Source organism: Drosophila kikkawai, chromosome 2L (genome assembly GCF_030179895.1).
Source record: "Drosophila kikkawai strain 14028-0561.14 chromosome 2L, DkikHiC1v2, whole genome shotgun sequence".
Classification (NCBI taxonomy): domain Eukaryota; kingdom Metazoa; phylum Arthropoda; class Insecta; order Diptera; family Drosophilidae; genus Drosophila; species Drosophila kikkawai.
The window spans coordinates 21,443,482-21,456,673 of NC_091728.1; the positions used below are offsets into that span (position 1 = coordinate 21,443,482).

A 13,192-nucleotide genomic window follows, 5' to 3' on the forward strand; every position below is an offset into this window, starting at 1 on the left:
ATCAACAGCCCCTACTCCTTGTGTTTTTCTCTTAAAATTTTCCTCAACTTACGTAGGCAAAAAAATAAGCTAAGAAAGCGAGGGAGGAATATGCTTTTGACTAAGCAGCTTGTTTATGTTAATTAAGGGTTTAACTGAAAACAAAATATTTTTAATTTGTCACCATATGGAGTTATGGGAAAATATAAACCTAAAAGTTGTTAGATATTAAATCGAATTTAATGTTTTAGAAATAAAGTATTATTTTTATACCCTTGCAGGGTATTATAATTTCAGTCAGAAGTTTGCAACGCAGTGAAGGAGACCTTTCCGACCCTATAAAGTATATATATTCTTGATCAGCATCAACAGCCGAGTCGATCTAGCCATGTCCGTCTGTCCGTCCGTCTGTCCGTCTGTCCGTTTCTACGCAAACTAGTCTCTCAGTTTTAAAGCTATCTGAATGAAACTTTGCATATAGTCTTCTGTATACTCTCACTGCTATATATGTCGGAACGGGCCGGATCGGACGACTATATCATATAGCTCCCATACAAATGATCGATAAATTTTTGGAAAAAAAATTATATCTTGGCTGTTTATCAACATTTTTGCACCATTTTTTAGATATGGCCATTTTATATTATTTCAGAATTTTGGTAAAAATTTCATGAAAATCTGACGACTATATCTTATAGCTGCCATAGGAACGATCGGGAAATTGATAGAAAAAACATTATAACTTCGTTGTTTTTCAACCTATTTTTATCTACTCTGAGATATAAGCTCATTTTATTAGTTCAGAATTTTGGTATAAATTTTATGAAAATCGGACAACTATATCATATAGCTGCCATATAAACCGATCGGTAGATGTAGAGAAAATGTAAAACTGGGAATGTAAAACTGTAACTGTCAAACTCTAAACAATAAGTAAAATTTAATGAAATAATATCTGCAAGGGTATACAAACTTCGGCGTGCCGAAGTTAGCTTCCTTTCTTGTTTAATATATTTTATAATTGCTTTTTCATTTAACAATTAAATAAATTCATAATATATGTTTTTTAATTTGTTTTGAAGATTTTATTCGTTTTTTATTTTATCATTTAAATAAATAATGTTGATTTAAATATATTCATTAAAATAGGTGAAATTTATTTGGTTTTTATTACAATTATTTATTTAAGAAGTAATTATATATTTCTTTATTGTTTGATTGGCTTATTTTTATAAAAATCGTTAAAATTCTCAAGTAGGAATTCAGCGACAAAACCACAAAACGTGATAAACTATACTAAAGAGGTTTCTAAAACTTATCTATAAGATAGATTCTGATTTATTTACTATATCTTTTATTTTTTTATTTATTTATTTTTCTATATCTATTTTATTCAATAATATTTAATAATATTTTACCTTTAACTACAAAATACATAATAAAATAAAACCAAACCACTGTCACTTGGATTCCAAAAAAGATACCGCTACCATTTATCGCCTTTTCCCTAATTACTCATTATTTTCAATTAAGATTTTCCGAGACACCCCAGCCCACTGTGCTACTCTTAGCCACTTCCTTTTGACCGCCTCTTTCGCCAAGTGTTTTAAAAATTCTATTTATGGCCACCAATAAATCTTGCCCCGCCTCGTCATTATGACCCTCATTATTACCTGAGTCAGCGAGCTTGATCCAAGAGCTTCGGCAAAAAAAAAGCTCTACTGGCTAAGCAAAACAAAAATTAGAAGAAAAGAAAACAGAAATCGTTCTATCAATTTGTGAAAATATTTACGAAAAATCGGAATCAAAGCCTTTGCTCGGATTTATTTGGATTAATTGACAGTTTTTCAATTGACAAATTAAGTGAATTAGGATCTGTGACAGGCCAATCAGTGCAATTTGGTGAAAGAAAAAGTGAGTGGGAAAATTGGAATTGCAAGTGCCAATAACATATACACTGAACGGAAAAAAGGGGGAACGAGTGTTCCAGACACCTGTTTATCAATGTGAAAATTAGTTGTCTCCCAATTATATCGAAATTAGCAACTCCGATACTGTCTGGCGACAGCTGTGCTCGTGCCCATCGAAAGATTCGATTAAGGGGACTCCAAACTCCAGCTAATTTGTTTACCTTTAGATATGAGAATGCAGTCTGTCCTCTTTTTTTTTAGTCTTTTTGAAGTGAACCTCGATGGCTATATGATAATAGAACAGGTGGAATTCTTTGAACAAAACTAATTTCAGTTGAAAAACAGTAGATTTCTAAAAAAATTTAAAAGTTACCTGCACAAATAATTTAGAAAAGTTTAAAAACAAAAACTTGTTTAGAATCTTATAAGTTTAGAATCTTATAATGAGAAAATCATAATAAAATATTTTTGAACATCCAAACTACAATTAAAACCTATACATAATAAAATAATAAAGTTTGATTAATTTAAAAAATGTGTTAATATATTGTTCATTTAGTTAAAATATTTTAATACATACACATTACTGTAAAAACAATTTTTACCTTATTATTTTATGTTTAAATAAGATAATGATAATTTAAAAATATGTATTCCGCAGACGCACAATAAAAGGCACTTTTATTTAGGATGCTATGATTTGTGGCACAGCATTTAATGATCGAAAATCTCCGCTTTATAATTAAAATATTTCGTTTGTTTCATTTAAAGAATCCCTACTGTATTTATATCGTGTGTAAACAGTTTGGCCTGATCTGGTCTGGATTTGTTTTGGGTCTGCTTAGCGTCTGTGTTTGGCCTGAGCATGCTATTGGAGCATGCTCTCCGGTTCCCAGACAACGTGATTCAGTTTTGGCAGTCAACCTCTACAAGTGGCACTAACCTAGGAATTATCTTGGCCAATTACCAATGACGATATGCTAGAGTTTGCATTTTTTGTTTCCTTAAATATGAAGTATCAACATCAAACATATGAAGTTGGGAAATTTCTGTTGCTGGAAAATTTATCATGTTGGAAAATTTCATTGCCAGTGGAAGATTTTGTAATGAAAATTCGATAAGAAGTACTGGAAATGTCTTTAAATGGGATTCTAAGAACAACATTAGTACAATATTTGTAAAGCCAAACATATGACTTGATTAAAACCACTATTTTATTAGAAAAAAATATCTTAATGTTTTTCAATAAACAAATTTTATTTTCCCATTTATTTGGAATTTTTGGTTTACCAAAAAAAACACTAGAAACGTAATTTAATATTTATATGAAACTTTATACTGTTTTACGATTTTTTTATCTTTTAATAAATTTATGAAATATTTTTTAAAAATATGCAAAGCATATATAAATAAAATTAAAATTAGTTTTCTTTTAAATAGATTATTTTCTTTTATTTCAAAGTAATTTATTTAAAAACTATTTATATCCTAGATATCAACCCGCAATATAAAATACCCCAACTTAACCCTACATTGTCTGGAACCTCCCCACAAATTCCCCTAGAGCCCCCCCTCTATTTTCGTGGCTTTCGCGTGTCGCGCTCATGCTGTGACTATTTTTAGGCACTCTCTGTGCTGTCGCCTAATCAATTCCGCTGCATGTAACAAATATTTGTGTCCCGAAATCGCGTTGACAGCGCGCACTGAGGTTTAGTCTGGGTGAGAATAGGGGTTAAGAGTGGGATGCCACCCACTGGGACACGCTTATCATCACGTCAAAGGGATTTGGCGGCGAGGACGAACGCGAGGACATAACCAGATTTGCATTCTCATTGCTAATTAACGTGTGAAGGGGGAGGGAAAATGTCTCTGTCTTGTGGGTGGAATTTATGGATTTCGGTTTTTGTTTTACGACCCTCGAATTTGAACTTAACGATCGATGGCAGGAGGTGGAGGCAATGCACGCACCGTCCACGAAGGCAACGCATGATGCACTGAATCAGAGCATCTGGACGGCAATGCCTTTGTTCGCCAAACAAAAACCTGAAGGAAATCATCGCCAACGGAACATTATAAAACTGCAGCCACTGGAGGAGCATCAAGTCAGATCCATCAGGGATAGGTTTCGAGACAGCCACTCCTAGAGAGAAAACACTTCACCCAGCGCCACTGTATAAAGGTGAATTGATCTTCAGAGATAATCGTGACCAAGTGATAATTAGCCGGAGAGCGAGGGAGAGGATTCCCCGTAGAGTTAGATTTCTTATCAGCGAAAACACTATCTCTCAGAGCGCCTTAAAAGCAAGTCTCAGTTAGAGAAATCGCACAGTTTGAACCGAGACACTGAGACATCAACAACACATTGATAAGAAATCCCAAAAACGCGGAACTAATCATCTTCATCATTAAATTTCCAGTGAAAACAATTGTATTTATTTGAATTTGCCTTTTGAGCGGAACAAGGTGTAACCAAGAATTAGAGAAAATGCCGGAAAAGCGAGTGGCACCTGTTATTAACAACCTGGAGGACTTTGAGCAGAATCTGCCGGGGTAAGTTGGAATTATTTAACGGAAGTGTTGTGACCTTGTGGCTGTGTCATGTAATAAGCAAACTGCTGATAAGCAAAAAAGCAAAATATTTAGCATCTATATAGCTGTCTACCCTACCAGCTTACTTAACAGATTGTCATTGTATTAATACTTTAATTTTAATATTTAAATTTGTATTTTAATGTTATAAATTACTTGCTTTACAATTGTAAAGAATGCTAAATTATACTATCCGTGATTGCCATTTTTTAAAACTATTATTTGGTCTAATGGATGAAAGAAACCGTAAATTTATCGATATTTGTCGATATTTGACGCCATAAACATAGAAATTGATCTTTTAGCATTGCAATATATCTGCAAAATATCGATATTCTCTACCGGCTCAATATATTCGGAAAGGAAACAAGTAAATAAAAGAATGTTGTAGGAATAATTTTCGATAATATCGATAATTTCGATATTTTTCGAATTTATTATTTTGATATATACAAGGCGATTTTACGATTTTAAATTAAATTTTTATTTTATTAATATCTCAGTGGGCAAGAGCACTAATTGTACTAATCAATTCGATTTTTAATTTTTAAAATAATATTCCGAGCTATATTTTGCTTTATATATTATTTAGATTTTTATACCCTTGCAGGGTATTATAATTTCAGTCAGAAGTTTGCAACGCAGTGAAGGAGACCTTTCCGACCCTATAAAGTATATATATTCTTGATCAGCATCAACAGCCGAGTCGATCTAGCCATGTCCGTCTGTCCGTCTGTCCGTCTGTCCGTCTGTCCGTCTGTCCATCTGTCCGTCTGTCTGTTTCTACGCAAACTAGTCCCTCAGTTTTAAAGCTATCTGAATGAAACTTTGCATATAGTCTTCTATATGCTCTCACTGCTATATATGTCGGAACGGGCCGGATCGGACGACTATATCATATAGCTGCCATACAAATGTTCGATATATTTTTAGAAAAAAAATTATAACTTTGCTGTTTTTCAACATTTTTGCACCATTTTAGATATGGCCACTCTATATTATTTAAGAATTTTGGTAAAAATTTTATGAAAATCGGACGACTATATCTTATAGCTGCCATAGGAACGATCGGGAAATTAATCGAAAAAAAATTATAACTTCGTTGTTTTTCAACGTATTTTCATCTACTTTAAGTTATAAGCTTTTTTTATTATTCTAGAATTTTGGTATAAATTTTATAAAAATCGGACAACTATATCATATAGCTGCCATAGAAGCGATCGGCAAATGTATAAAATATGTAAAGCTGGGAATGTAAAACTGTAACTGTCAAACTGTAAACATAATAAGTATAGGTAAAATGTAATGTTTTGTGAGTGTTTTCAGCATTTAAATCTATAATATAAACATCGAAACCAATCTGCAAGGGTATAAAAACTTCGGCGTGCCGAAGTTAGCTTCCTTTCTTGTTTTCTTTAGAAATCCAAGCTTAATCTCCACAAATAGCTATCCTAATCTCTACCAATCGGTTATTCACTAAATAAATTAAAAAAAAAAAAATGTTTAAAATATATTTAAAAAAAAAACTAAAATATTCCATTACCTCTTTTCAGTTACCTCAACACCAGCAACAAGGTAGCTGTACTCCTGGATTACGATGGAACCCTGGCCCCCATTGCTGATAATCCCGCCAAGACCAAAATGCCCGTGGAACTGGAAGCCATTCTCCGTAAAATAGCCAAGCATCCTGAAGTTTTCCTAGCTGTGATCTCGGGTCGTGGCTTGAAAGATGTTCAAAAACAGGTGAACATCGACGGAATTACCTATGCAGGCAATCATGGCCTGGAAATTGAGTATCCCGATGGCTCCAGGCACGACTACGAACTACCCACAGAGATCCAAAAGAATTACACGAATATGGTTAGGGAGCTCAAGGAAAAGGTGGAGAAGAATGGAGCTTGGGTGGAGGATAAGCGGGTCTCCCTTACCTATCACTACAGGGATACCCCTGTTGAGCTCAAGGATGAACAAAAGCAGTTGGCAGCGGAGATATGCCAAAAGTATGGATTCAGAGCAAATCAGGCCCATGAAGCTATAGAGGCTAAGCCCCCGGTAAACTGGAACAAGGGAGAGGCAGCTTTGTATATTCTAAAGCAGAAATTCGGTGAGAATTGGGCACAGGAAGTTAGTGTGGTATTTGCCGGAGATGACACCACCGATGAAGATGCCATGAGAGTGAGTTTATTTATAATTACACAGGAAATTATTGTTATATTTTAATTTAAATATAACAATATATATTTTTTTCTTATTTTTAAAGGTTCTCAGAGGCTTGGGCCGCTCTTTTAGAATTGCTGCAGACGATCAGATCCAGACTTTTGCTGATTTCCGATTGCCCAAACAGGCACTGATGACCGATCTACTCAAATGGATAGCTGGGGTTTATGTTTCCTAGAATTTATGAATTTTTTATAAACAGTTTAAACTTTATTTTAACTAAAAATACTAGAATTTGAAGTGTTATATTAAGAAATATTAAAGCAATTGTATATTTTTAGTTAGTTTAAAATAAATATTAAAAATTAAAAAACTAATAAATGATGTATAAATATATATTCCGTTATAAATTGTTATTTAAATAGACTTTATGCCACATTTTTAACTCAAAACTATCACATTTTTAATATAATAGCAAATATTTCGTATAAATTCATGAATTTAAAGAACCAGGTCAAGATTAATTTGGTTAACACCACTTGGATAATCCGGTAAATAAATATTGTTGTTGATTCCCAGAGTGTCCGATACAAAATTGTTCATTAATCTTTTCACAGACACATCCAGCAATCGGTCTTCGTTTGAAGATCAAAAGGAAATAAATAGATAATTTAATGAATACGTTTTTAAGCAAGGAACATCGATTCACTCAAAAGATATTCCGCTTCTTAAATCCACAAATATTTTACAAATTCAAGCAATTAAAACTCAGTTGTTTTGTGAATCAAAAATATAAACTAAAGAAAATCCAACTAATTTTGTCGCCACAAAGTGTGTCATGTTGGTAGGAGAGACTAAGGCACTTCCAAAACAAAAACGACCTCAAACAAAGGTGCATCAAAGACATCGTCACCATATATACTATACTACAGACTATATGCTCCCCCATCCCCCAGAAAACCAAAAATCGTGGGTATATAGATAGACTCTGCTTGTGTGTATAATACATATATACATCCCTCTAAATACAGCCAAAGATCCATTATAGAATGTGTTTTTTTATGCGCATATGCCTCATAAATATTGTGGGAATTACTTGGCCAACGTACGGGGCCAGAGTTGCCACAATCTCAGCCATACAGAGAGAGAAAAAAAGAGAGAGTGAAGCGAAATGAGAGCGTGCTCGGATCGCGTATACTTATAGATTCACAGGCGATATGTGGCTGCTGAGGATCGCTGGTCATTAGTATTAAATCGGTCGAGGAACGTCCAGCACGGCGCGCAATATCCGGTAGATACAATACAAATCCGTACACCTCTTAGTTACATATATATAGAGAAAAATGGCTGAGCAGAAGAAGGCCCCGCTGCTGAAGAAGGAGGAGGACTATGTCAAGGCCCTCGAGGGGTGAGTTTCGCACAGGGATTGCAGGGGAGTTGCAATATTCCAGGACCTAATCCCCCCGCGATTGCAGCTTCATCAACCCCGAAACCGATAAGGTTGCCCTGCTTCTGGATTACGATGGCACCCTGGCTCCCCTCACCGAGGAGCTGTCCGTCATGCCCAAGGATACGGAAATTAACATCAAGAAACTGGCTGCTAATGACAAGATCTTCATGGTTGTCTTCTCTGGCCGCGAACTGAGCGAGATCAAGAACCACCTTAAGTTCCCCAATGTCACCTATGCCGGCAACCATGGCCTGGAGGTGGAGTATCCTTCCGGCAAGAAGTTCAAGATTGAAATGCCCGAGGAGCTGCTGGAGAAGCACAACAAACTGGTGGCTGAGCTTAAGGAGAAGGTAAGGAGGGTGATTTTATTAAAGGGGTTTTTAGGGGTTTTAGTTTGGAATTGAAGGGGAAAAGGATGTTGAAGTGCCCACAAAATATTATTTGGTTGAAATAAAATAGTTAGAAGTGCATGACAATAAGTTTTTGAACATTTTAAAGTCAGAAAAGACTCACAAAAGTTGAAATTTTAAAATAACTCGTTAAAGATCTTCTAGAATATATAAATAAATGGTGTTTCATGAGTGCTATTTACATACATTTTTATTATAAAAAGGAATATAAAATATTTCCTACATTTATAACATAAAATAGTTAAACTTTCAAGTGATAATATTAATGAATATTGAATAATATTAATGGGAAATCTTAGTTTTCTGGCACAAATAAAACTTTCAAGTGTTGTAGAAGGGTTTCTTCAATATGAACTAACTTTTTCCTTCACATTTTTTGAACTATAAAATATAAATAAATTATTTAAGGAATTTTCTACATTATAAATAATGTTTTCGTGATTTATTATGCATTAATTAATATTTAAAATATAACGAGAGAGCCTCAAAATTTCTGAACTTAATTTTTAATAGACTTCTAATAATTTAATCTATACATAATTTAATTAGCATAAAATAATTTCATTTATTTCTTCAATAGGTCGTCTGCTCCGGTGCCTGGGTGGAGGACAAGAAGATCTCGGTGACCTATCACTACAAGGGCGTCACCGACAAACTGAAGACCAAGCTCATTGGCGAGGCCAAGGCTCTGATTCAGGCTCATGGCTTCCAGCTGATCGAGACCCCCTACGCTCTGGAGGGCAAGCCCCGCGTCAACTGGGACAAAGGTTAGTGGGAGAAAGTATAGCAACCCAAGGGATCCGATCCGTTTCGGACTATTAATATAGCCGTCATCGTTAAACAATTTGCCAACTGTTGCCATCCGTTTTGGTGAGCTGTCTGTCTGTCGCTCTGTCCCCAAAGGCATCCCATTCCTTTTCAGCTTTTCCGCACTTCGGCACCTGTTCGAAACAATTCGATTTTCGACTCGACGCTTCGATGATTTAATTATTGCCAAATTTCTTTTTATTTTCTCTATATACATATAACCCTCGATGGGAATTTAGACGTGGGCGTCTTTCTGGGAAAAATTTCACACACACACTGTAGCACTCACAAAAATCTGACAAAATTAAAATCTCTAAGATATATCTAGTAGATATATATACATATATTTAAAAAATGTTTCGGTAGACAAAACAACCCGCAGGCCAAACTGATGTCAAAAGCGCGCCTAAAACTATATATTTTTGTCGTCGCTTATATATAGTCAGTCACTCGCCCGATTTTCCTTATGATAAATTAACAAATCTTTGTAATTTCTCAAAGAGACACCAGTTTTCGCTTTCGTTTCACCAAAAATCACTTCGCTTGTCACAATATTTTGTAGCAAGAGTTTTCATTTTCGAAGAAGATTTTGGTTATTTTAGTATTCTAGAATTTTTTCTAAAGATGAATGAAGCCAAACTGAAGCAAAACGAATTTAATTTGATGACGTTTTCAGCTAACGATGCATGGCTTCAAAGATATATGGGGTTGTATTTATAAAATATATCTCAAAATTCAACTGGAAAATGTTCAAGTAAATTTTGTAATGCAAAAATATGATCATCAAACTCTTTTAAGAACTTAAATAATTCATTGAAAATTGATGACATCCTGTCTAATATCTACGATAATTTATAGAACATTATTTTTAAAAACCCCATTAAAATCCCCAAAAATATATCATAAATATTTGAGCATTCCCGTATAGAAACCTCTCTATAGGAAATTTTCGTATACCCTCCAGCTGTGATTTATGGCAGCCACTTGTCGCCTCTGTCCTCTAGAAATGCTCTCCCCAGACCATTCACATCAAAAATTGTCGCTCAAAACACAAGGAACATATACAGATATATAAATTCTCGTGTGAAAATCAAAAATTAATTATGATTGTGTGTACGCCTCCAAAGGCAATAAATTTGTAGCAGCCAGAACAAAATTATTGCAAAGAAGAAAAAAAAAAAAAAAAAAAATTCGAAATATTTTTTTGATACATTTTTTTTTTTGGTTTTTTGAAAAAATTAAACTCTCGAACAGAGCAGATTGTTGGTGCCGTCTGAAAAAGAAGAGAAAAGTGCAATGTTGCTCTTTAGGGGGCCTTTAGGGGGTTAGAGGGTAGGCCCCTGGTGTCTGCTACTCATAGACTGCGTCACCAATTAAATGAAAATGTGGCGTTAATCGCCAGGCAATAGCAAACGCCAAATAACATAATTAAAGAAATAATCAAAAGCTGAGGTAGACGAATGTTCTATGTACTGACTTTTACTGCGTACCGAGAGCCTAAATGATTTTAAAATCATTTTTAGGCAAACATTCAGTTCATTTACTTGGGTAAACCAAAATGCGAACCGAAAACTAGAGAAGATCCGCCCACGAAGACACCTAAAAATAATTTGGGGGAACCGGAGGAGGAGGAGAAGAAGGCCTGGGTGGATGGATGGCTAGGAAAAATTCGGTCCGGTTGCAAGCGGAGCGGTTTATATGATCTAATATGTGTGCCGAGCGGAATTCTAGACATTTGAAAATATTGTTTGCCTGCCTGGCTTCTTTTTGCTTGTTTATTGAGCGATTTTGGATGAGTTCCAGCAGTGCAAAACGTTTTTTTTTTATAAAATCCACATGGCTTCCACATTAATTGGGGCATTGTTTAGCCGGAGGTTGCATTGTTTTAGAAATAAAGAATGTTTGTTTGAATAAATTATTCTTAAAGTTACGTAAAAATAAATTAATTTATTTAATTATATTTATATTAATTAAATATTCACTAAAGCATCCATTTTCAATTGAAATGGAAATATGGTCATTAAAAAGTATTTCTTATGAAAAAAAAATGAAAATAAGGTACACAAAATAATCAATAAGCCAAATATATATTTGTAAACACTTGTTGAGAATCAGTCTAATTGTATATATTTTTAGTTTATCAGTTGCTTAACTTATTTATGATAATGGGTTTTAGAATTGATAAACTCTTAGCTTAATCTGGCATTTATCGCCGCAGGATATAGAAAATTAACCATAAATTTAGATAATAGTATACCATATGGAATATCCAATGAGTTCCATAAATAAAATATATATTAGAAGGTGCAAAATAAATTATACTTTAAGGATTCATAATCTGTATAAAAAAAATACTTAGGCACTGAATATCAAAGCCAATTAATTAGAAAAATATCGGATTTTACGTCGATAAATCATCGGTAATTCGATTTTATAGGAAAAATATCCGAAAAGGATGTTTGTTTAATATTTTTAGCTATTTATAGAAAATACCTTATATATTAATAATTTTTAAAATATATATATCAATAATTAAATATTATAAATTACCCTTTTTCCCCTTCCAGGTGAGGGCGCCAAGATGATCCTCGAAAAGCAATTCGAGGCCGACTGGGCCAAGAACCTAAAGATCATCTACGTTGGTGATGACACCACAGACGAGGATGCCATTAAGGTGCTGCATGGCATCGGCAAGACCTTCCGTGTGTCCGAGCTGCCCACTCTGAAGACTTATGCCAACTATCAGATCAAGACCGTCGAGGAGGTTGGTTATCTGCTGAAAGCCGTGCAGGCCTACTACGAGAAGAAGAAGAAGGCCTAAGAGGATCGCCAGAGGATATTAAGCTTAAGCTAAATTCCACGCACACTCACAACAACAACAAAACCCACTCACACACGCACACACATACACACACACGCACAAAAAAAAATACAATAATTATCGCTTTGTAAATGTCGCATCCTTAAAATGCTCGACAATGCTCTCTGGATTTCTTATTTGTGTCTTTGACTTTGCCAAATAAAACATAAATACAACATTTTACATAAGTTGGGATGTGGTTTTTTGTTCTTTTTATATTTATTGCAATTTAATGACACAACTTATGGGATTTTGAATGGTTTTTGTACATGTTTTTCTTATAAAAATATAAAAAATGTTAAGCATTTGGGATAGCGATTGCAAACCTGTTTCCATTTTCAAACGTATTTTACAAGTTTTAGGAAATATCTGTACAAACCAATTTTTATAATATTTTAATTATCTGCTAAAATATTTAAAATTCGTGAATTTTCTAGTAGGATATTATTTTTACAAACATAACAAAAGAAATTATAATTTTCAGCTTAAAGGTTGTAAGATTTTATCTTTCTGTCGTAAAATTTATAACAACTTCAGTAGAATTGTTTATTTAAAGTTTTCATTGTTTAAATTATAAGTAAAATCCTTGGTGAAAGCTTTATAAGTTTAAGACATATTTTTCCAATTTTAAAAGTAAGTCTTTTAACTTACAGCTGTGTTCACGGAAATAGCAGTGCGACAGAGGGAACAACTTCAAAACCTTTTTTTGTACATATTCCTTTTTGCAAGCTGATCTATTGCACATTGTTTTTGTTAAATGGAACATAAAGATAAGAATCGAGAAAAAATTCCGTTAGATTTGCTCTATTTTTATGTTTTATTGATATTTTTTCACATATGCAGCTCGTTTTGGCCGATCACTGAAATAGCAGTATTTAATTTTCTTTCGCAAAAAGTGCCGAAATTTCTATTAATTTTGTAAAAAATGAGTTAAATTACGGTCGTTATTATAGTTTATTATATAATACACCTTTACAACGCAAAAAAAAATATTTTAGTGGGCGCAGGACCTCACTGCTCCATGAGAGAA

General features: G+C 33.9%; 2 protein-coding genes across 4 annotated transcripts; both read left to right on the forward strand.

Moving 5' to 3' along the window:
- The first annotated feature begins 1,742 nt into the window (after positions 1–1,742).
- Positions 1,743–7,031, forward strand: LOC108072828 (trehalose-phosphate phosphatase). 3 transcript variants are annotated; one of them, XM_070283217.1, is made up of 4 exons: positions 1,743–1,893; positions 4,307–4,439; positions 6,032–6,653; positions 6,739–7,031. In XM_070283217.1, the coding sequence occupies exons 2-4, from the start codon at positions 4,375–4,377 to the stop codon at positions 6,871–6,873; spliced, it is 822 nt and encodes a 273-aa protein (XP_070139318.1). In that variant the 5' UTR covers positions 1,743–1,893; positions 4,307–4,374; the 3' UTR covers positions 6,874–7,031. The 3 variants fall into 3 exon arrangements, with proteins under 3 accessions (XP_070139318.1, XP_017019609.1, XP_070139319.1); XM_017164120.3 differs by lacking the exon at positions 1,743–1,893 and adding an exon at positions 3,997–4,068; XM_070283218.1 differs by lacking the exon at positions 1,743–1,893 and adding an exon at positions 4,083–4,190.
- An 842-nt stretch (positions 7,032–7,873) lies between these two features.
- On the forward strand, positions 7,874–12,350 carry LOC108072827 (uncharacterized). Its single transcript, XM_017164118.3, has 4 exons — positions 7,874–8,043; positions 8,111–8,435; positions 9,076–9,262; positions 11,870–12,350. Exons 1-4 carry the CDS (start codon positions 7,979–7,981, stop codon positions 12,121–12,123), a joined length of 831 nt encoding a protein of 276 aa, XP_017019607.1. The 5' UTR covers positions 7,874–7,978; the 3' UTR covers positions 12,124–12,350.
- Positions 12,351–13,192: the final 842 nt, after the last annotated feature.